General features: G+C 39.3%; 1 protein-coding gene across 1 annotated transcript in view; it reads right to left on the bottom strand.

Moving 5' to 3' along the window:
• Positions 1–1,347: 1,347 nt before the first annotated feature.
• Positions 1,348–25,304, bottom strand: part of KIAA0232 (KIAA0232 ortholog) — a 70,512-nt gene continuing 46,555 nt past the window's right edge. The window contains exons 4-9 of the mRNA XM_086463789.1: positions 21,846–21,912; positions 20,395–20,476; positions 15,786–19,083; positions 5,543–5,624; positions 3,387–3,484; positions 1,348–2,426 (exon numbers count right to left, since the gene is read on the bottom strand). Of these exons, the coding sequence (XP_086319915.1) occupies positions 2,247–2,426; positions 3,387–3,484; positions 5,543–5,624; positions 15,786–19,083; positions 20,395–20,476; positions 21,846–21,912 (3,807 nt within the window). The 3' untranslated portion in view covers positions 1,348–2,246. The remainder of the gene's footprint in view (positions 2,427–3,386; positions 3,485–5,542; positions 5,625–15,785; positions 19,084–20,394; positions 20,477–21,845; positions 21,913–25,304) is intronic.

Genomic DNA, 25,304 nt, shown 5'->3' with positions numbered 1-25,304 from the left:
TGTTGGTGGTGGTGGTGTGTGTGTGTGTGTTTCTATCCATACAGAAAAACTAAAAACCACACTTCAACTCTCACTGAAAGCTTTAGAGCTTTAGCCATTGAACTATGAAAACAAGTAAAGACAATTTGTTATTGCCCAAGCTCAAGATACAATTTTATTTTCCCCAAAGGTGCTGGAATTATTACATGCCACCATGTAACAATAACCAGCACCTTTGTAATTTTTGAGCCCTTTCTTACCAAAGAAGCAGCTCTAGCCAAAATTAACCGAGCTGAAGTTTGTGTTTGAAATATGTCCATTTGGTCATTTCTTGTTCTCGAATGAAGTTCTATTCCATTCTTCACTGTAGTGATTTGAAGAATTGTGTGTAAAGTTCTTTTTTACTTTCATGTTACAGTTAACTAGTTCTCAGTGCAGGTGCTAAACAACCTTTCAAGGAAGCTCCAGAAGAAAGTAAAATATATAAAAATCTATCCAAAGTCTGCAAATAAATTAAGAAAAGAAACTGTAAAGTGTCAAAAGAGTTGTTGTAAGAATACAAACCCTAAAACATAATCTAAGAGGAGGACCAAAAGAAAGTCCCCGGGTAAGGACAAACCAAGCCAATTTTAAGTAAGGATCTCCACAAAAGCGTTGCGCAAAGAACGGCATGGTTTCCCAACCACGTATCGAAATTCTTACCTTATCAATTGAATAAAGGCAACAAAACCCCGTTACTCAGAACCCCTTCCTAGCACAGAACATATTTCAAAGGCAGTTCAGCTCACATGTCAAACAGCTATAGTTCTCTTGAGGTTTATTGCCTGTCAAAATGAACGGTTAAGCTTTTCAAGTCAGTATCGGACTTTCTGCACTTCCTGATGTTATAGACATGCTGCTATCGTATAGACTAGTTAGTTGTTGTTGTTTAAACTATGAGTTGGTAAAAACTTAGAATGTTTAGTTCTGCAAATATTGCTCCTCCTGGCTTATACATTTTGCATAATGTGTTAAAAGCACAAGGAGTTGATAGTCTTGTACAGATGCAACTTGACAATGTATTGACTTTCTAAGTTAACAAAATAAAATTGAAAAGCAAGTCACATAAAGCAACAATCACTACTGCAATCACACATGTATGTTGTAAGTCATCGCTTTCCCTGCCCCCACCCACCACACACAGAACTTGCCCCACACATTCTCTCAGAAACACAAAATGAACTACGAGATTTACTAAATTACAGCCACAACAGCAGCTAACTGCAGCAGCCACAGGATTTCTTTCAAGTGAAGCACTGACCCTTTGCATTTAAACACTGAACACTCTGAGCGTTTTAGATAGTTTCAGTCATTCAGGCTCAAGTTGAGTACAGGATGCTTTTGCAGGTTACATGAATGCCATCATCTGCAACAAGACAACGTTCTCATTACTCGTTACAAAATTCACAACAATCCACACATCACCCCAGTGGTTTGTTATTTTTGGTGTTACTTTTCAAACTTCTGCCCCACATCGGCAAGTTGCTAAAAAGGACAAAAAAAAAGAAAAAAAGGAAAAAAACCCCACATTGCCTCCATACCTACAAAAAATCCTTGGCTTCTCCAGTTAGCAAAAATACAAACCATGGTATCCTCAGTGTTGGTTTGCGGGAGGGGGGAATCATAGGATAGAAAACACAGTTTCTGTAAGTCTCTAAAGCACAACCCTGTTGTTCCTACTTCAAAGTTATGAGATTTACTGAATGAAGACTGGACAAGTCATTCATGCTTTTCTCCTGCATTCAGAAAGGCACTGATAGATTACAGTGTTAAGTATTTATCTCCCAGTTCTTAAAGAACAAAGCCTAATGTGCAGAAAGCTGAAGTCTCCGAATAGCAGAAGTAGTTGTAGACACTGCGATGCTAAGAAGATAGTAATAGTGGTAGGGCTACAGTTACGAATGAAAATAACTGCAATTAAGATGCAAAAAAGCAGTGGTACTACTAAGACAAGCACATGCACATCCATTCTTGATTTGACAACACAATCTAGTCTAGTTCAAATAGCCAAGAATTTAACAGTTTTTTGGGGGGAAAAAAAAAAACAATCTTCAACAGGACAGCGGTGTCCTCATCTATAAAATAAGCAAGAAGAGAAAGATAAATACACATCTGAATCCATTAACTGAAGAGGAAACTCAAGTTGTTGTTTTAGAGCTACAGACCCTCACGAAGGATAGTTTTCCATCTCATGTTACTTTTAAATCATCTGTTCTACTCTGCAGTTTTTATAGTTGAGTTCGAGAAAAAAGCTCCTCCTCACACGGATCAGCCCATTCACTTCCACCTTCTGAAGCTGTGTCTTCAGAGCTGGAGCTATCACTGGAGTAGATCTTCTTCCTGAAGCCATTTGGTTTTGCCTCAGCATTTATATCATCTGCACATCTCGCTTCATAAACTGAAGAAACCTAAGGATTTAAACTGACAGTGTTGATGGGGAACAATAAAGAACATGCTCGCTTTTTTCTGGGCTGGAAGGTTATATAGTTTTGTAGTTGTTCTACAATTCCAGGGCAAGTCCCTCTTTCCTGACTAGAAAGGACTGCAGAACAGCAGGGAGGACAGGTGGGGCTCTTACTATTTTTTTCCTATTCCTTCATTTTAGGATTTGCACAAAACAGCAAGAGAATCAAAAGCGAACGCAGTTAGAATGCATCGTTACCACAGCTCATGTTAGAAAATTACCGTAGAAGTTATCTCCAAAACTTTGTAGAAAGTATTAAATATCAAGAAAACAGCACAGATCTGAATACACTGCAAGCAAACCCAGTATGTTTTCAGCTGCATCAGTGAAGCTATAGCGAGCATGTCAGAATGTACATTTAAGCGCTACCATCACTATGAAGTTTAAAGGTATATCAGTAAGTGCACATGTACATTAATTTTTTTTCCCTACAGAAAAAAAATCAGCTTTTTTGCTCGCAACAGTTCAGAATTCAGCACACATTCTGTCTGTCTGTGCCTCTAGTTACTGGTCCCTTCTGCCTTCACAGTGCACACCAGCCCACTCTTCTACACTCACTGAAGTTAGAAGCTGAGGAAAGGAAGACTCATGTTTAACACACACGACAAGCAAAAGCCAAGTGTTCCCAAAGGAAACTGAGTTTGCTCAACTACTAGAAGTACAACTGCGCGTACGAGGGTTGGACTCCCCAAAGTACAACCCTTGGAGGAATTTTCAGAAGAATGCTCCAGACACAGAGGAGGTTAAAAAACAAAGCAAGGAAAGAAAAGAAAAGCTTTTGAAGGTTTTCGTAGGAATTTCATTTGAGGCCAGACTGAAAACTGTGATGAAAGCAAAGGTGTAGTAGCACGCCCTTATAAAATGAACAAAAAAACCTCCTCCCCCAAACCAATGACAAACTTACCATATTAAAATCTAAAAGATGTTCATCATCATTGGGTATTTCCTTTACATCTGCAAATTCTCCTACACCATTCTCTCCCTTGGCATTTGTATAACACTCTTACATTGTGTTTGTGGGGGTGTTTCAGAGGAAAAAGGAAGAAAAAACAGAATTGAGGAACACTGTTATTTACATTTAGCCAAAATGAAAGCATCTAGAGAAGTACTCTTGAAATTCACACTCTAAACCATGTAAACTCTGTGCTTGTCAGGGGTTTTGGTCTGACATCCTTAACAAGATCAGCATAATACCTTATGGAAGCATCATCAAATCTTACCTGATTAACCAAATAATAAAAAAAAGCAGCTACTTAGTTAATGAAAACATCTAAAATAGTAAGGTAAGAGCAAGAATTACTTTTTTCTTATAAATGCTTCAGTACATTTTTCAATTCTGATACTGCATGGTCTTTTTAGATCGTTCCTTTTTTCTATACCCATAAAAAATACACTGCAACAGCAGCCTGATCCTGACTGAAGCTCAAAAAAAAAACCCAACTCACATGAATGGCTGTGGTTGCTACTTACCAGAGTAAACTTCCATATATATAATACCAACGCATGTCATATAGATATATATGGATCACAAGCATCAACACCCATATACAACAAACACTCAAACAGAAAACTGGATGGAGCTAAAGACTCGTGAAAGATGACATTAGCTCTGAGGATGAGGTCTGGTTTTGTTAAACTTAGTCTAAAGGAGGAAATCCTCGAACTATTCCACTTCACAGAAACTCTGCCACTGTATCAGGCAGGTTCTGGACTTCCCAGTATTTTATACCGTATATTCTGTCTTCCTCTGAGCAAGGCGGGTGGTGAAACACTTGCACAGTTTATGCAGGTTCGCCAGCAGATGTCAGCAAAGAAATGACACCAGTCACTCACAGGAATTCAAGGACTACTCTGTGTAAAGTACATAGTCAACAGTGTGGGTCACTGCGCTTGCTATTAGACCAGTAATACCTCTGCAATGATCACCGTGAAAAAAACCCCACAGTTTTACAACAGGACACTAAATGCCTTCACTTTGTAAATACTGAGGGTTTTTTCTGACATGGGAGGTTCTGTGACCGGTCTAGGAGGCAAATCACAGTCCTGAAGGGATCGCTCTGTAGCTGGGAGTGAAGCAAGTTCTTCTCGAAAGTAACCCAAACTGTCCTAAACACCAAAGTAAGGGCATTTAGGCACCGAGAACACAAGTTTAGTTTGTTGCACTTTAAGGTGCACTCCGAAAATAGTTCAGTAATAACTACTGGCTAATCTACTTCCAGATTATTAAGGGACGAGGTCTCTGATCAAAAGTTTATTGCACTGAGCCTCTGCCAAGAGAAAGCATCAGCCAGACCGTCAATTTGGTATACAGAATGCTCCTTCTTAGCTCCTTGCCTTCCTTCTGGAAAAGGCAGACTGGTAGGCAGGCCAAAAGAAGCCCTCTGGATTCTTGCCTGCCCGCTGGAAAGTGGGGCTTGGGCCGGCTGTCAGATGCTACGGATTCTTGGGAGGCAACAGAGAGTGCTGGAAGCCCATCTGCCTCCTTCCGCCTGCCTACCAAGGCTGGGCTGACTCTGGGTGGGGCAGAAAAATTCCCAGATTGTCCCTGTGAAAGGAGAGGCCAAGGCGCAAACCCCTCTCCTTCCCAGCTGGAGAGAAATTCCAGGCATTCACTGAATAGCTGGCGTGTTAGTTAGAGGAGCCAATGAAAGGCAATTACCATGTTTTCACATTCTTATAAAATTACCGACCTAGTAAGTATTATTCAGGTTGAAACATATTCAAAAATGTAATGAAATATTTTCAGAATCAGATATTAATATTTTATTTACTTAATTGCAGGCTCTGGAATTAAGTAAATTTGCATAAATATTAAGACTATTTTAAAAGCTCTTTCATTTAAAAACTACTTAGAAGCATGCTAGAGATCTATTACAAATGTAACTGGAACATCCCAGTTCTCCCTCAGATGAGGGAATTTATTGTGGAAGTTTACTGTTTCTTTAAAAAATACAGATGGCGGTTCCAATTCATCTGCAGCAACTCCAATCCCTAACAAAGAGCGTTTCTTTCTAACACAGGTGCAACAGCAAGTGAGTTCAAACAGGCATAGCTGCTTACCTTCACACTGTGATGCAGGAAAAAGGGGAGAATAGAGCGCCTTTTCCCACCAGCATTGCTTTTCCTGGCTGCCACTCATTCTCTGCAGATTAGTATTCAATATAGGAAAGCGTTTAGACAATAATCACACTTCATTTTGTCATAAATAATATACTTACATGTAAAGGAGGGAACTCTGGTATTACAACCAATTTGTTAGGTCGTATAGACCACATTGTTCAATTTTTAGTATCAATGGGAAAGGATTGTCAAACTACAACAGCATCGCTTATCTGAACTCTTATAGCCAATACGAACTCCGCGCAGGGGCTCATACTTTGCCCACACAGAGCTGTACAAATCCAGAACAAAAGGATGAATTCCAGCCCAACACTTCAAAATCTAAGTACAAACCAAAGGGAACAGATACCTACCCAAGAGATGAAAATACAATGAAACAACATTAGTCAACATGACAAACAGTTCAGCATAAAACAAAACAGAAAAGAAAGCAAACAAAAAGCTGCAGAATTTAAAGTCTGGAAGGGTGAACTGGCAGTGCCATTACCATCAACGGGATAACATAAAATTAAACTAGAGAATTAATGTGTCAGCGTGAGGAAAAAGTGGTTATGAGGATGATTAACAGTTTGTCTTTATGCTAAAAATCATCTCAATGTACTCACTAAAAATGCCTAAATACTCCCTCCCCCATTTTAATGCTATTTTTTTACCAGAGCCCTTTCTTTATGAAATTAATGGCTAAGGCTGAAATACCAGAGGCTTTTCACAAGAAATATGTCCTTAGTTTTATGACTGCATCTCTGGTAACCCGACTAACCTTCAAAAGACTATGCTAGCTTGTAACATGCCCTGTAGATATTAGGTAGAATGATTCAAAAACAAACCATAGGGCAACTAGGTGCTAAAAACACTAGCAAATGAGCTTCAAAACCGAGTTTTTATCCAGCCTCCTCCTCTGTAAACCTGAGAACATTTAAGCATGGAAAATTAACAAACCTACTTTTGTTCCTTAAGCTACTGTTGAGCTACGAAATTGTAGAACCTAAACTTACAAATGCTTATTATTTCATAAAAAGAAGTCCCTCTCAAACCAAATGAGCAACTCAAGAGTGCTCTATTCAGAAGCATGTGCCAGATAAAACATTTTCATGTGAAATTCTGCTACAATGAACAGTGAACTTATCCATGCTGGTTTCCTCTCGTAACAGCCCTTTTGGAACCACTCTCCAAAAGCTCAAACCCCAACTCCAGAAAAGGGAGTTCTTAGAAAGTAAAAGAAAAAAAGAAAAAAGAGAAAAAAAGCTCAGGGGTATCTGAAAAAACAGGATTTACTAAGAAATATGTGTGTTTAGAAATCCATCACAGAAGCCTCGCTCTGCTGCTGGCTATAGATAGAGGCATCCAAACTCCATAGACACAATGCTTCCTTAACTTCAAAGTTTCCCACGTCGGTGCCACACCTGCACTCCCATCTGCGTGCACAAGGAGCTGGGTCAGTGAGCCCCAGCGGGCCACAGGCAAAGCCAGCTTGGCTCTGGCAGGGAAACCCGGGGCTAAGTCACCACCAGAGCCCACGGACGTGCTGCAGGACAGCTCGGTGCCTGGACTGACGCTGGCTGCAGGCTGCCTCAGCTCCTGTGCCCTTCCACCAGTGCCTCGTCAGTCAAAGCCAGACGCACGTCTCCTGGCGGAATGCAGCAGCAGCCCAGCAGGACTTGAGCTGGAGCTCAGACCTGGTCCTCTTGCCCCGACAGTGACCCCCACGCAGTGATGTCTGTTCTTTCTAAACCAGCATGAAGGCCAGGTGTGTAAAGCAAAAGGCCAGATGTGGAAAGACCCGCTATCCATACTAAATCCATGTGGGGGGTTTGTTTGGGAAGGGATTGGGAGCACGAGCTGGTGTCCATTTTATACATTCACTGAAAGAAAACCATTTTAACATCTACAGTTGTGTAGATGTTTGCTATAATTGCACAGTCTGTCACCATGAAAATTTCTGTGAATTAAAGCAATACTCCCAGTAAGTAAACATGAAATACTAACTCCAGCATAAAACCATGTCTCTACTTTCTGTTGTTGGCACTCTTTCCCTTTTAAAATGGCACTTTCCATTTATGCCTCCTCCTCTCTCACACGTACACTTCCAGTGTTTTATGAAAAGCTTTATTAAATTTTCCAGCTACCCATCTAAATAGCTATTATTCTCAATGGTACCGGTGTCAGAAATTGCAGGTGGAAGCCCTTCCTCTCTGAAACGATGCATGTCTGTTTTACTTTATTCTTAAGCAGAGCTCAAAGACAGTAAGGCAAACCCAACTGCAATGCTGTTCCGCTCCCAGTCTTGCTGCAGGTCTGAGAGAAGACTGCTGGGTTTCCTTACTTGTCCTCCAGCCAGACATATGGTAACGGAGCCTCCTCTCAGCCTCTGCTCGGGGCAATGTCAAATCCCCCGAGGACTTCAGCATTCACAAGCACAAACACTACTGCAATGTTACAGTTACGCAAGATTCTCCTGCGCCAGTTCTGGCTGATTTCAACCACAATTGCCTATGAATTTTCAGTACATTTGGGTCAGAATTGTGCAGTTACATGTAGAAACTAAAACTCAATTCTGCTTCTGTCCCCCTCTCACCTCTCATACTGAGAGTTACGCCAACAGCAGAAAAAAATAATTTGAACGTTTGCTATTATTTGTGTAAGAGTTTGAAAGAGTAAAATAGTTTCAAAACCTTAAAAAGCACTTTTTAAAAGTCTTTCACTGGCACCTAGCTCACATTTGTTCCTTCCAACAGAATTTTATGTCTGTTTTCTCAAATGATCCTTCCTAAGAACTTCATACAACAGCAGGGCTGTCCACTTAGGCCTTTCGTCCTAAATTTCAAATTAAACCTCTAGTATACAAGAGAACAACCATTCTCTGAAAACATCAGTACAAATACTTTCTAAAGGAATAAAAGCAAATATTAGGGTTTTTTCAACTAAAAAAACCTAGTGCTGCTTCAAAGATCAAATTACAGTGGAACGACTAATCTGGCTGGAGTAAAGCAGCCAACATGAAGGAGAGATTCTGTGGGCCTAAGTGGAGAACGACCATTTTAAACAGCGTATTTGAACTCCAGCATCACGATGGAAAAGCAATTCAATGTTTTAAGGATACAACTCAATAAAAGGGAAAACAATCAGAGAAGCGAAAGATGTTTCCTGCACCATGAATGCCATTTCCTACAGCCGATTTTTCCTCACCTGTTCCACTCACACACATACTTGAAGCAATGCAGCCAAGGAAGATTACAGTTCTACCCAGCTTTATCGTATTGCTGCTTTCCTCACGAGACTGCTATGGGCAGCAACACTCAGTCCATTAGCTGATGAAGCTGGACTGTGAGGACGGAGCAGAAGATCATATTGTATCGATCTGGGGAAAAGGACAAGCCGCTCTGGCAACCACACTGCAGACTGGGGAGCTGGGCCTACCAGAACGAATGCCCGAGAGGAGCGTTTTACTCTTTTGCTCCTTTTTCTGGTGTGAACTGTTCCATATTCACTACAGCAGGGACAAATCCAACACCACGGTTTTCAACTGTGACCAGCAGGCAGCCTGACAAACAGCACATGTGAGCGGTACTGCTGAGAGCTGAAATTTAACTGTAGCTTCTGTACGAGAGGACACTAAGCCAACTTTTAGAAATATCTCTGACAGAAGCATTTAGGCAGGTGAGGAAACAATGACTACGAGAGTTGGGAAAGACCAGGTCTGGAAGTATGAAAGCACAGTTCAAGGAAAGAGACCCAATCACATGATAAAATGATACCGGTACTGTCACATCTGCAATGTGAGGTTTTATTACCCGAATGATAAATGCGCAGATGGAAAAGCCAAGGAACAAAAGGGAGGAGAAATGTGGAGAGGGAAGGGGGTGGGGTTCCTTCTTCCTCTCCTTATGTATACAGATGTATTAAAAGGGAAGTTCATGTTGAGAAATTTAAAAAATAATTATTTTATTTATATTTTTATATACGTGTGTTGCTTTTCAGGTAGGAGCTTGGTTGCTCATACAAGTAGTTCATTAAAAAATTATTCCTTCTTCTTCGCAGAAAAGAACAGTTTTATTTTGCAAACTCACATAAATTTCTTAGAAAGCATTTATGAAAATGCAACCCATTTTTCTCCTCCACCAAGAACTAGTATGGGATGTGCTTAACAACTTAAATCTTACTTTATCAACAATCTGCATAGGGGGAAATATTAGTACGAATTTTTTTGCTGTTCCTTAGCTAACACTTTTGCATGACATAGCAATCATTCTTGCGGATTTCCTTGCTTCCATCACAAGTTTTTCTCTACAGTTACAGACAAAAGTCCACAGCAAGTTCATACGGCAGATTAGTTGTTTGCTAGTTTGAAAAGTTACATTCATCAGAACTTTATTATTCAAGCATCTTCTCAGAGCTGGGGTCTACAGTTTTAAGGACCATCTGCCCAAAGGTCTTGAAAAAAGGGCACTTCCAGTATCTTATGAAAAGTTTTATTAAATTTTCCAGCCACCCTTCTAAATAGCTATTATTTTTCATCTAAATTGATGTGCCTTTCAGGATAGGCTACTGGGGCTTTAGATACTAATTTGAAAACACCAGCACTGAGTATTTCTACTCCTTCAGCACACATGCTGATGAGGATCGAGGCAGTGGCAGGAGTTTTGCAGAATCTGAACAGAAAAAGCACTAAAGCTTCATTATGATCTGAATGTTATCTGAAGTGTTACGACCGACAGCTTCATAACCAACCACAGAAAAAGTCAGTCACATTAATCCGTAAGTACAAATTTCCTTGAACCTGCTCTGCAACCCCTCACTAGCAGAAGGAGTAAGGAACACATGAATAATTTAGAATTCAAAGCAGCACTGAACCCATCGAGTCCCATTCCAAAGGATTCATCAGCTACCCAGGCAAGGTACATCTGGCTCAAGAAGCTGGTCACAAATGAACAAAGGAAGCAGAGTCTAGACTGTATATTCTTCAAACCTATTTGGCAGTCACCTAATCCTTGAATTTCACTGAAAAGGTATGTGTAAGGGACCCTGTCAGATCATCTAGTCTCTACTCTTGCACAAAGCCAGAATCAATTACAGTGCATTATTCCCACACTAAATCGCTTCAAGACAGAATTTCCATTGCTTCCCTAAAATTAATTGAGCCTTACAGTAAGCTCATTTTCTGGTTGGAATTCTTTTTCTTCAATTTCCCTTGCTGTGATTTACAGTCATCATATCCATTTCCTTTGTGTTTACCAGAGCCTACAGGAGAAGGACAGCTTTTTCCTTATTTCCTGTAACTATGAACATGGCTTCTGCAAAACTGCAGGGTTCTTCTTCAAGTTTCTCTTTTTTTTGAGATAAAACAACCCCAGTTCCTTCATGCTGTTTTCAAAAGTAGTGATCTTTGTGTTGCTCTCAGGACATCTTTCTTGACACAAGGTACTGGGAGCTGAGGCTAGTACTCCAGCAGAAGGCTTTCCAGTTCCAGCTACAGAGGAGCAATTACCTCCCCTCTTACAGAAGGGCATTCTTGTTTATATATCACAACGTTGCTCTCTCTTGCAGCGTGTCAATCCTGATTTATGCTCAGCTTATGACCTACTTGAAGATGCGTTTCTGTTTCACATCATTTCCTCACCTGTTACTCCCCACACAATGTTTGTGAAGAGGATTATTATTTTCTTTAGAAGTTTGTATTTGTCCCTGCTGAATTGCATTTTATTTTTCAGACCATTTCTGCAATTTAGCAACCTTTTAATTCCAATCCTGTCTCCCAGTGTAGCTGCAGACTTTCCCAGTTTGACATCATCAGGGATTTTCAAACATGTATTTTATGCCCCAGACCAGAAAAAGTAATCATCCCCCTTGCCCTCTAGCAAGCCACTGACTGTTGAGAGTGCAATCTTTTTACCAAACCAGCACTTAGAAACTTCCTTAGTTCCTCACGCATCTATGCCATTTACAGTTTAAAACATTTCTTTAGAGAATTTGAGAGTCATTGGTAATACCCCAAGTTCCATTTTCCTCTTTAAAAAGATAGAAATGTGTTTACTGTTTATATATTTTCTATCTTCTGTGTGTTCTCAAACAAGTATTCTACTAGGCTCTTTTCAAATTGGTTGCTGCTCCTCGTGATATTTAGCTGAATATTCCTATGAGCAGCTGCAAGTGTAATTTATCTGTACTACTACTTTGCTTAATTGTCTTTTCACCAACAATTCAAACAATGACAAGATCCACACTAAACAATACCTTTTTGACATCTTTTCATAGCTTTCTAAGCTTGCTAGTTCCATCTCTCAGAAATACCTTTCAGTCATTTTTCTGTTCCTAGGACTTTCAGGTGTAACAAAGCTTTATTTTATTTGCTTACTTTAAACTTTTGGTTTTTTCCCTCATGATTTTTGTACTGTCATTGTGAACTCTTATCTTTTTAAGGTCCTTCTCATACAAGATACTTTCACCCTTCAAAATCTCAGCAAATTAATGTCTCATTAGTTAGAAAGTTAGAGCTCAGTCTTTGTAGGTGTCTTCAACACCTGCCACGACCAGCACATATCAAGAACTATCTGGACCAATCTTTTTTTGGAGAGCCCTAAAATGACTCTCTTTTACAATGAAGTCCTTTGCTTTGTATGTGGCTGACTCTATGCTCTGAAATGTGTTTCCTACTTGATTCTCCTGATATTTAGGCACAAAGCAGACCCCTCTGAATTTTGGCTCCCTCTCAGCACTACCTAGGTTTATGGCAGGTTAGCTCCTACACTACTGCCCTCAGACCCAAGGTATGTAAGGCATCCCTCTTCCCTTCCTCTCCACAGCCCTTCCTAAAGGAGTCACACACTCACACTGCATTAGCACCGCCAAGCAAAGTACCTCACCAAATCTAACAGGCCAATTAAGTCATGAGATCCATACACACCTACGGGTTTTGCCAGTAAAATTTCCTCATCCCCAAATGCATTGTTCTCCCCACGTTCAGACCTTACAAGTTTGTACAGATGCCAACAAACCCCACAAGTCCCTTTATCTACCTCAAGGACCCAACGCTACGAGCATTCTTAGGGCACACCTGCTAGATCAGACCCCATATAAAACTTGTTGATAAGAGATTCAGTGCTGTTGCACTCAAGAGACCATGACCCGGACCAGACTGTGTACTTACCCACAACTCCACAGCTAAACGGTAAGAGCATTTACTTGGAAGAAAAAGGACTGTACTTCAGAGGGCATTTTTGTGGGTTTTTTTGTTATTGTTGTTTTGGGGGTGGGTTGGTGGGTTTTTTGGGCTTTGGTTGGTTGGTTGAGTTTTTTTTTTTAATCTTAAGGCTAGGTATATAATTATCATGAACTTCTGCAGGAGCTATCAACAAATTCCTGCTGCAAAATATGCTATAATTATAAAATAAGTGTTGTAATACAGACAGTAAGAGGAAGGAAACTGAACCAGATTCTCCTACAGTCTTACAAATAGGAGGTGTTCAAAGATGTGTGTTTGCACAGCACACATGCAATTCAAGCTTATGTGATACAAAGCAGAACGTGTTACTATTACACTGTGGTCTACATTAGTATTTTCACATCCATTATTTATGCAAAAATACTGGAGGTACCTCAGAACACAATTCAAACTTTATGTTAGATAACAGTGAGTTAAACAGTAACTTTAATTTTTTCGTAAGTCAATAAAAGGAAGCACAGAAGTTTCATTTAAAAAAAATCCTTTACAAATATTGATCTATATTAATCAGTCCATTCCGTATCTCTGCTCAGGTTAAAACTCTTTTTCCCATGGATGTACATGTGGGATGCCCAGGAAGAATGCTTCTCTTAACCTGTTCTAATTCTAAGTATTTTATATTGATTTTGTTTAACGCTCATGAAAATAAGTAACATCACTCTTAAAAAACCTCGTATGCATAAGACATACTTGCATGACAGCTGCACCCCTTCCTGCGCACGGTATGGTCATCATCTTTACTGATTAAAGTTTAGTTTATAACCAACATATTAAAATTGTTTTAATGCTTTAAAACCCTCTCTTCTTTTACAGACAGACTTTACTGCAATAATAAATTTAGATTAAATGTTCTCAAGCCAAGAAGTCAATTACCTTCAGATGCACTCTACTGGCTCTTACAAAAGCCCAGAGTGTGCACACATCCTCTTGAGATGTGCTAGACACGGGAGGGCTAGGTAGCCCAGTCCTTCTGAGTTTAGGTTGTGATCAGGCTCCTCAAGCCCCCTAGGAAGAGCTTAATTGCAAACCAAGTTGGAGTCTGGACCGCAGAGATGGTTGTTGGCCCTTTGTACTTCTCAGTGGCTTGTAATTTTGAGGCTATGAAAACGCCTACAAAATCTGAGCAAGGGAAGCAGATAGTTTTCCTCTTGCACTAAGGAACTTGAAGAAAATAACATACCAGAGCTTTCTAAGTACTCTTCAGTGCCAAAGGTTTTTTCCAAGCCTCATAACTATCATGAACTATGGAACCACTGTAAACTTGTCTTATACCACACACTTACTACTTTCTTGAATGGATAAGCAGTTGAAGTGAAGATGAAAATAAACATCCTCACGTGGCATTATGCATCCAGAAAGGAGATCTGGAAAGGGCTGGGAGGAACTTTTGACTCTTGCTGTCACAAATAACTGTACTATACCATTTGTTTATTCATGATGAAGTCCGATTCTGCTTACTCCTGGTAAAAGGTAATTCCAGAATCTGTTCTGACTTACAGTCCAAGTTTATTAATTGTTTTGGTGACTCTTTTTCAAGGCCTGGCATGAACACAGAAACTTCCCAGACCCCAGAAAAGACTTCTGGAGCCACTTCACCTCTGCCAACTTAACAGAGCAGCAGGAACCAAGATGTCTAGAAAGGGTCTGGAAAAGTCACAAATTTGATTCTCCTCTGCAAGCACCAAACATCAACTTATTGACACCAGGAAAAGAAGCTGCAAGAGCAATTAATTTAAAGGAGGACGAGAGGAGAAACAAATGGGGAAGAAGGAAAATAAGGAACTCTGATTTTGTTCAACAAAAAGGTTAGTTTCAGTTTTAGCAAGAGAAAGGTTCGCTTTCCCACACATGAATTTGCGTTTCAAACTTCTAATTGATGAGGATACAATCGCACAACACAAGCAGGGTCCAACCCTTCAGTTGAAAATGAAAAAAATTCCCTCCTAATGTAGAAACTACAACCGAGTATGTGGAAGAGGCTGAACAGGAAAAGAAAATGTAAAATGCAACTTACAACTATCCAGCCAATACCTCTGGGCTGGCTGCACAACTAAATTATTTTGTTGGTCAAATATTTCTTCTCAAGAGCAGAGGGAGCTCACAGCAAGAAAAACCTGGATATTTTTGGATGGAAAGGATTTTTGCTATCATTACTTAATCTATGGCTATAATTACCTGAAAGAAAACTCTGAGCTTAACCCACAGTACTGTGCTAGTGATGGATATTTTGCATCCGTGTTTTATTTCGTTTCATGTCTATGCTGACAAGAGAACATCTTAATTTCCAGACAATTAAGCCTTTCTACAAACCTTTCTTTGCTGAAGGTTACATTCAACAATTCAACTCCAAATTCCTCTACTTGGAAGTAACTATATTGAAAAGACTGACTTCAGTTCTTCCATTTCAAAATTTTAAAATAGGTTTGAATTGAAATCAGTAATATCTCATTACTCAAACTTTATGCACATTTTAACATATCATATGTAAATCAAATAAGCTAAAAACCTAAGGTAAACATATTTTAAATCCATGTGACTGTACACATGCATGTATTTCTAAAGGTATGCAAGATGACACTGTTAATGCCTGAAGATGGTTAACTTTTCACAGAATCACCGATAGATTGAGGTTTGAAGGGACCTCTGGAGATTGTCATGTCCAACTGCCCCTGCTCAAGCTGGGCCACCTAGAGCAGGTTGCCCAGGACCATGTCCAGATGTCTTTTGAGTGTTCTCCAAGGATGGAGACTTTACAACCTTCCTGGGCAACCTGTGCCAGCGCTAGGTCACCCTGACAGTAAAAAAAGCTTTTTCTCATGTTCCGATGGGACCTTCAGTGTTTCTACACAACTGTATTTTCCAGAGAGCTATACAATGACAAACATTTAAATTGAACTGTCACATGACAAATTGCTGGTTATCAGCTGCCAGCTACAAACTCTGTAATTTTATATATCCACATACCTCTTCAAGTTCTCCTGAAGAAACAGGATTATCCTCGTACGTGGGGAAATGGCACCCTGCTTTACAACTGCAAAACCTGCTAGTCTCCTCACGTGGCTCCACTATTCTGCAGTTTACTTTAGAGCTCTCCACGGCCCTCCCATCTAGAGATTCTTTCATACTGCACTCTAAACAGGGATCTTGGTTTCCTACTGGCAACATCCCAGACGACTCTTCTTGGGAATCCAATGATGTTTGTGCACTCTTCTCCATTCCAGACTTTTTTAATCTGGGAAGGAATTTTCCAGATTCGAGCTCCGATTTTCCATAATAATGCCCTTCTTTTTCTGCATCTTCTTCCAGAGGTTTGAGATCTGCTTGTGGATCCTCAAATACATCTACTTGAGAAGGGACAGCAATACCTCCCTCATCTTTTTCTGACTCAAATTCTGATTCACTTCCACCACCTGGAGAAAGTTCAGATGCAGAAATTGGGCGAAAGTGAGTCCTTGGAGAAATCCGTATAGCCCTGTACTGCGTTCGATCAACACCACATATCCTGGGGTGTAAAACCTCACTGTCTGAATCAGAGCACAGAATTGACTTAGGTTTAAAACTAGGGCTGAAAGATGCAATTCCTTCTGGCTCAAACGAACACTCTACATGAAGAACTTGTGAAAATGGATTGTTCAGGTCAAAGGAAGAGAATGAGTATTCAAGCCCTGGTTCTTCAACTTGAAAGTTACCACAAGCTCCTAATAAGTCTTCATGGAAGATAAAAGAAAAACCCTTATTTAATCCGTTATCTCCACTCTTTGATTGCTCATTCTGCTCAAACGATACAAATGGCCTCCATAATTGCCTATGACCAGGGGCAAAGCTATTCCCTGGAGTCATAAATACATCTGTACCAGCTATTGTCACCACATCAGAAGCTGCACATTGCAATAAGCTCCCTTTCGAGTGACTAGGTGGCACCACTGCCCATTCGCCATCACTGTTAAATGTTTTGAGCTCCCCATACACGCCACCAAGTATAAATGAGTTTTCTTTATCCTGGTTAACATCCCAAGGTTTTGATGGTGTAGTATAGTCACCACCATCTACTTTTGATAAATCATTTGAGACAAAGGCTCTCTTCTCTAAATTCTCCTTTTGACCTTCCCAGAGATGATACTCTGATCTCTGCACTGCTTTATTGGGCTCCTGGAGGGTTTCAACTTTTGCTTCTGTATCCAAACAGCAGCAATAGTTATTTACATCAGTTGAAAACAATTCATCTTCTATTCCTTCTACTTCTACCATCGCTGCAGAATTTCTGTCTGTCATATTTGTCCAAATATCTTTAATAACCCCTGAGCTGTAGCCATCTCCATGTGGACTGCTTTCACTACACCCTTGTGTAGTTTCATAGTCTTTACTTTCTGTTTTTTGTTCTAGCTGAATACCACAGACAGATTCTAGCTTAGATTTTTTTTTGAAAATCAAAGTGGGCATTTCTCCTAAAGTTCTAGCTTGTTGCTGGCAGGTTTCTTCTGGCAAAAAATCTAGAATTTCTTCATCTACATAACTCGAAGACACTCTAGGAACTACATAATTAATATCTTCTGCATTAAATTGCGTGGATTCTTCATACGGAATATTTAAAGTCTCATTGTCTGAACGTGTTTCTTCCGAGTGTGACCATGGACTACAGGTTCTTGTTGAAAGATTGGAACAGTGTTCATTTTCATCAAAGGCACTATTTTTGGTCCATATTAGCAATCTAGACTGTGTTTTCCCAAGAATATTAGCAGTGCTACTAGAATCTGCATTTTCATTTCCCAAGTTGAGTGTTTCAAAAGAAAATGGTAAAACAGAGTTACTGCATTGCACTTCAAACACTGAAAAACAAGAGTTTATACCAGACCCTTCATTAATATCTGAAAAGAGCTCTTGATTGCCAGCAAGCATGTGTGAATTAAGCATTGTGCTGTCTAAGATGGGGGAGAATCTGATCGGAGAATCTCCTCCAAAACTTTCCCCATCTGCATCACCAGAACTAGAAGATGAACAGCACTCCCAAAATTGAGCTAAATTACTAAGGTCTTGCAAGAACCACCCTTCAGCACCAACAGAGCTGGTCGAATCTGTCCATATTGCACTTTCCCCTTGCAACTCCATTCCATCTAACACTATGCAACATTCTGCCTCAAAATCAGTTTTTTCTTTACTCTTTTGTCGAATCATATTTAAAATCCGACTTTCCCCTTGCATCGCATCTGAGGCACCAGGATCCAACATGGATTGATCAATATCCACTTCATAGAAGTGTGTTAGTTCTGACAGATGAACATCATCTAAATATTTGTCGTCCTCTGGTTGAGAACAAACTGAGGTCCCAGCGAGGTCAATATCCTCATTTAGAACTGCAGGCATTTCTACAAAGTGACCATCGATGAAAGTACCTGCTGCGAGGTATGTTTTATGAATATTATTGTTGCTAATACAAAGACCATGCACTGATTCAGACAACTCTTCTACAGCCTCTGATGTTACGCCACATATATCTTCTCTGTTGCGGTATGTAGTCTCCAGCTTGCTTTTTCTGCTAAGAGGAACAAAGTACTCTGTAATCGGCTCAGTATACCACAAGGGTTCTTCTTTATATTCCTTTTCATTTCTGCTGTCTAAATACAAATCTTTTCCATCGCTACCGCCAGCTTCTTTTCTTCCAATTTCTTTTAATGGCCTTTTACCTCTTTTGCACAGCTGTTTGATGGACCCGCTGCTGCTGCTGCTGCTGCTTCCACTGTGGACTTTTCTATCAGCCTTTTCACCGGATTTCACTGAAAGCCTGCTTTGCCCATTACGCCCTTTTTTATTTCGAACCTCTCTTGTTTTGTGTCTTACTTTAATACATTTCATTGATGCCTTGTATTCACCTTGATTACCACTAGAACTTGAGCCACCCTCGCTGGATCCAGATGACCAGGAGCGAGGACGCATCTTTCCTTCAGACTTATGTCGGACTTGCTTTTTGTACAAAACAGGCTTCTCTTCAACAGTGTTGTTACTAAATTTGTTTTCTTTCTCATTTTTACTTTTCTTCTGCTGGGTTCTTTCCTGTACAGTGGTAGATACTTTATTACTTCTGTCTTTAGTTACTTCACTTTCGCTATTGCAGTCCTTTGGAGAAGATGTATCCGTGCTAGTTGGTGGAGCAGTGGATGAAGATGAGGAGCTAGAGTAAGAGCATACTTTGGATTTATTCCATACAGTCATAATTTCCTGCAGGCAAACTGGCTTTTCAGAAAGAGGAGGAAATGCTTCATAGTACCTGAAAGCAAAACAAAAAGGTGACGTTCAGATCATAGAACTTCAGACAGGCATTAAGATGAGAAAGTATTACTAAAACCACATCAAACCACTACCAACCTAACTGACAAAAAATCTAGTTTGTTCTACATATACGTGCCACTCATTGGACCATTATTTGAATGGTAACAAAGGCGAGATTAAGATAAAATTTAGAAGCACTTATATTAATATATGTTTAAAAATATCCTGCTGAGTAAAATAATCCCATTTTTAGGGAGTACTAAACTTCACTGTAGACAGAAATTGTGGATGCTTAAAACAGTGAAGGCCTGACTCCAGATTTGTTAGATAAGGTTGCAATTCACTACAGTTTTAAACATGTTTCATTTAGATTACAAATGAGGAAGTTCTGAATTTCAGTCAGTTCACAGTCCTGAGTTACAGTTTTTTAAATTCTCCTTTGCAAAATGAGACGCTATCTGTTAAGGCCTACATAGTCTGAGCATCCAATTGCTAAGAAAAAGCTATTGCAAAAAAAGATTAGTTCTTGAGTAGTTTAAGATGTTTAACAGTTTTGTGCAACAGCGTCAATGTTAAAATATAGTTTTCTGCAATGTTCATAGCATGTGTTTGACAGTAAGGAGATTTATATTGAATTGCATATATTCCAATGAAAACCTATTAAAAACCATTCAGAAGTCAGTTAAGTTAAACGCACATTAGCACAATCAGTTCCCTGAAGAGGTACCGTCCATTTAGCAACATTTCTACTAGACTACCAATGGTTATTATCACAAGATACAGAGACAGTTGCATCTCCAAGAGAAGTCAATGATAAAACTCCTGGGTACTTCAGTAACGCTGGACTCGGGAATGTGGTTAACTAGCAGACCACTTTGGTTATAAAGAGTTAAAGGTTACAAGAGGAGTTTGTTTCCCATTTCTGCAACAGAAGACAAAGATTTCTGAACCCAGGAAACCAATTCTCTCCCTGCAAGTCTAACAGGTCAATTAATGCTTTTAATGGCTTTTAATTTGTTTGGTTGACTTGGTCTTAAGGCAACTAAAATATAGTACAATACGAGTTCTGCATATAGTCAAAAGAAAGCAGTCAGGACTTTGCCGGAAATGAAACTAGCCCATAGCATCAAATGCTCATATTTAAATATATAAAGATTAACAAAGAAGATGGCAGGGAAAAAAAAAGTATTTCTTAATATCCACAAAACTCTGTATTCCCCTCTAAGTCAACTTCACTGTGTTAAAATAGGTGAGTAAAACGAGAAAACATAAAAGCATCTTGGATAATAATAATTTAAAAAATGCATACATTTCTACTTGATCCTTTGCTGTGGGAGATAAATCAGCCTCAGGAGACAAAGAGCCTTCTAACTTTTTGTGAATCTTCTCCTCTGTTTTGGAAGAAAAATTAACAGAAAAATTCAAAAAGCCAGTGGATTTTATAACAGTATTTAGCAAAAAGTACCAGGCCGTATACCTGTAATGGTAGTACATTTCCACAAAACGCCGTAAATCACAGAACAATTTATACTCTGGTTATTACACAAAAGAAATTACAAGTTACCACCCAAGATTCCAAGTTTTCCACAGTTGTAAAATCCTGCAAATTTCACCAAATATGACTGGCTGGTAGCTGCACGCAACTTCACGGTTAGCAACGCACCCACTAGGAGACTTCCTACTGAATTTTTAGTTATTTCATATCCAAATCCTTATCTCCTTCCTGCATTGCTACATATATAAAAAAAAGATTTTTTAAAAAAATTAACTATGTAACTAAATATTTTTATGAACGGTTGCATCTAGCTTCTCGTGTATTTCACCCCTGCAGTAGCAGCTGTGCTTTGGGTGGATGTAAACGCATATTTCCTGTGTGAGAGGTGACTAAAGAGTTCTAATCCTTTGTATTAAAACCTGTAAAATATTAAGAAAATGCTGTGAGATACACACTAACTTTACTTTTTTTCAAAATAAAATGGTCATCATCACCTTGGCTTAGTAAGAAAGCGTCACAGCATAGCACCATGAAATACTAAGAGCTGAGTAGTAATTACTGTTTAAAAATAGAAAAAGGGAATGGAAACTGCTAAAATTATGTTTTAAGCAGATAAATATTTATTCTTTATTTATTCCTATTTATATTACACAATAAGCACATAAATTTTACTGTAAGTGTCAAAGGCTGCTGCTATGTGCCTGAAGAAACATTTATGTGCAATGAACTTTCACTGCAGACACCACAATTTTGTATTACGCTCCCTGTCTTAAGCCTGATAACATCACGTCCCCATTATCATTCCCCTAAAGCCCGGAAATTTTAAGCACACCTCTCTGTGATGGCTACTTGGATGCTTTTCACAGGAATAGCTCATAACAATTTTGAGGCTAATCTACTTTTTGCAAGTACCAATACACAAAAGGAACAGAATCAAGCCCACTTTATTTTGATTTATTTTGGTGGCAAGGGGGGATGCTGAATATGGAATATTTACAGAAAAGCAGGCATAGCTGGATATGAACAGTTACAGCTTTTCATGAGGAAAACGCCATTTCCAAATGGCTATTCCTTAGGTAAACAAAGCATACTAGTACAGAATTGCTTAAACTATTTGAATCAAATCACTAAAATATTTTAAAATTGCATGGCCTTTATTAAGACCTACTGAATTAACAGCCTGCTCCCCCACCCCCATGTCTCAGAATGTTACACCGTTGATAAATACAACATACGGCCCAGAAGTTTAAAGATTTCTTCCTCACCTTGCTTACTCTGAAGGTCTTTCAGTCTGGAGCAAAGCTCCTCCACTAACGTTTCAATCCCAGAGCTCTGTACAACAAAACACATGTGGGGAAGAAAAAGAAAAGAAAAAAGAAAAAAAGAAAACATAACTTACTAAAAAGAGTATTTATTTTATAAAAAGACATCAATACAGTAAACATATCTTAACAAGCATGTATTTTTCTTTTTGCATAGTGATACGCATTAAAAAACAACAAAAATTATTTCTAGGTATAAATCCATTTCTATAGATACATTAATTAGAGATCAAAACGATTCCACAGAACACGTGGATACATTCACACAGAGGTTTCACACGACAAGTCCCACTGTCGCATTACTGCTTATCCAAGGTTTTGCAAACTCTGCATTTACTCTCTGCATTTACTGTGCTGTATCACTTCGGATTTAGCCAAGAGCCTCAGGATGGAAGTTCAAGAATCGACTGATCACTAAGGTGCATTTTAAAAAAGCTAAGCCTGACCCTTTTAGTGGCACAATTTATCCCTGTGAGAAAGAGACAGTTAAAAGGACACAGAAAATCAGCAGTGAAGGTGAAAAGAAGAGTATGAAGATGCATACACGCAGGTGGCAGGGAAGGAGAGGAAACATTTCCGCAGTATCTTTATGCAAAATTATCCCATAGTTTTTCCAGTTCACAGTGCCCAGGGTTTGTTTTTTTTTTCTTTTTAGATGTTGTGTTGTTTGCTAAGGAGAGCAGAGGGAAAAATAAGCCTCTCTTTTCCTCCTTTGTTCCTCCACACAAACCTTCCATACACTCAAGCTTCCTGTTAAATCCCATTTCAGTGTTATTCTCACATGCTTCTGCTTTTACCGTCTGCCTAGACTTGCAAGCAGTTCTAGATAAAACGACCGCACCAGAGCGGCAAAACACTGAAAAATAAACACACACACAAACTGGTATAATATACCACCAAGTGTCTCACAGGAGAAAACCCCGTGCTACTCTAACAGAATAAAAATTTAATTCCAGTCAGCAAAATACTAAATACCAACCTGCAGCCTGAAATGACCATTCCTGTTGGAAGGAAAACTAGGTGAGGAGGGTACTGTATAAATATTTGTGTTCTTAGTATTTTGATGCTCAGGGATCGTGCTTGGAGGTTACGTTTTGCACTTTGCAAAGAGAAGGCTGGAATCACAGCAAAACGCAGCAATCCGAAAGCGTTGAGGAGGACGCGAGAAGTCTCCTGCACGTTACCGCATGGCTGGGAAAGGTAACGAGGGAGAACTGCGCAGCTTCTTGTATCCTATGCACGGTCCCCTCAAGAACAACTCCAGCATCTTGTCCCCATCATACTGGAGGCTGGGACTTACCCAAACCTCCTACAACACTACATGATCTAGTGTGCATACAGTCATGGATCACGCATTCTCTCTCATGCATACCAATGGTAACGCAGGTCAAATGTTAAATTAAAGAAATGCCTAAAAGGGTTTGATTTGCTGTGTCACCACGGTGGTATAAAGATTTCATTTTTCCATGATTTAAGAGTTTCTTCTCTCTCCTGATTACTAGCTAGAAATTGCTGAGAAACGTGAATATATGTCACTAAAGCACAAGAAAATAATATGGAAAAGGAAATACTAATTTATAAAGAGAAACTAGCTTGTTTAATTCTCTGTCAGAAACACGCATTTGAAAAATCATATACTGAAGAAATTACTTATATGCAAACTTCTAAATTTTAATTATTTGCAGTCAAGTGAGAAACCAATTTTCTACTCGTAACTGCATTGCTGCACTGAAGTGCTAAATATAAACCTTTATGCCACACACTTAACTGAGAATGACTTAGCAATATTAAACTTTAGAAGGCGTCCCCTAGATCAGTAAATTTACCAACATAAATCAACTTGTTTAGAAAGAACCAAGTAGCACAGTAATACAGACAAACCTACGTAGGTGTAATAATCATCACTTTATGCCTATATCACTCCTGACTCCCCCCTCCTCCCCCCAAAAGGGCAACAGAGGAGGAGCTGGCCTTGTTTTTGCCTAGCTCTCCGAACCCTCTCATCGAAAGGACACCTGTGGCAAACACACAAAATCTAAAGAATATCAATTCACTTCCCTAACTTAATTATAACATCATGCCAAAAAAAAAAAAAATCCCCCAAACCAGCAACAATATGCTCACCATTACACCGAAGAAGTGAAAACTTTTGGAATCACACACTTAATTTCCTCCTGTACCATGAAACTAATACTTGAGTCAGCTGACGCGCTGCACGCCGTCCCGCAGAGCATGCTGATGTAGCTAGCGCTAGCTTTAAAAAAAAAAAAAAAAAAAAAAAAAAAAAAAAAGAGGGGGGGAAGCCACTGTGCAGAACGCCAAGTCTCTGGAGACCACTTGCCCAGCCTCTTACTGCAGTATAGAAAAACAAGCTGCAGACTTACTGTAACGAACGCCCCAGCCATTATTTCGTGTATGACAATGTTTTTCTCTGAACATGGGCTTTAGTTACTGTATTTGTGTCATCGTTCAAAGTTAATGCGTTGTAGTTGCAGCAACCCCACTGCCAGAAAATAATTCCAGACACTGGCTTGGTTCAGTAGCACACCATCAGTTAACAGAACGAGGTGATCTGCCTGAACTGCTTTGCTTATGTTCAAATTTAAAGACAGATCCCAAATAGTGCAAGTACTGGAGCACCTTAAAAACATTTTTCAACATGGAAGCGCTCAATTACAATTGCTTTTGTAATTCCTACATGAAAGGCTTAAATCTTGTGATTATCTGTAAGATTATTTAAGCTACTGATCCAGATGTCTAGTAACCCTTTTCTCTCATTCAAACTACAAAGGACAGCATGTTTTTTTAATTAATATTTTTCATTTTGCATAACAAAACTTCCTCCATAACGAAAACACACTTTATTCTGTTCTACTGTTTCCAACATATTTCTATTTCCTTCCCCTGCCTTAATTTACATCCAGTTCCATCAGAAGTTGTTCTTTTTGGCTTTTCATCGGCTGGCTGAAGCGAGGGAAGGATTACGTAAAGGATAGGTGTTATGTTACTGGCACAGGAGTGACTGAGCTAACAGATAAATTAAGCTTCTGAACTCAGCCAGCGTGAAGAAGAACAGTCGATCTGATTGCTGGAGTTACAGCACTCGAATAGCTGGTGTCGTCCTTACTGACCACGGCGACTCTATTCAGAGCCAAATTAACGTAGTTCTGCATATGAGGAATGACAGCAATTAAAAGAAACAGCAAAGCTCACTCACTTTCTTAGATATATATATACACATAAAAACATATGTTGGTTTTGGGGTTTTTTGTTTTTGTGGTTTTTTTGGTGGTGTTTTTTTGGTTTTTTGTTTGTTTTGTTTTGTTGGTTTTTTGGGTTTTTTTTTGTTTGGTTGTTTGTTTTTGTTTTTGTTTTTTACACACATGAACATATAGATATGTA

The sequence above is a fragment of the Leptosomus discolor genome, chromosome 4 (assembly GCF_034619465.1).
Source record: "Leptosomus discolor isolate bLepDis1 chromosome 4, bLepDis1.hap2, whole genome shotgun sequence".
NCBI classification, from domain to species: Eukaryota; Metazoa; Chordata; class Aves; order Leptosomiformes; family Leptosomidae; genus Leptosomus; species Leptosomus discolor.
The sequence above is the reverse complement of the archived record's forward strand: the minus strand, read 5'-3'. Positions and strand labels throughout refer to the sequence as shown.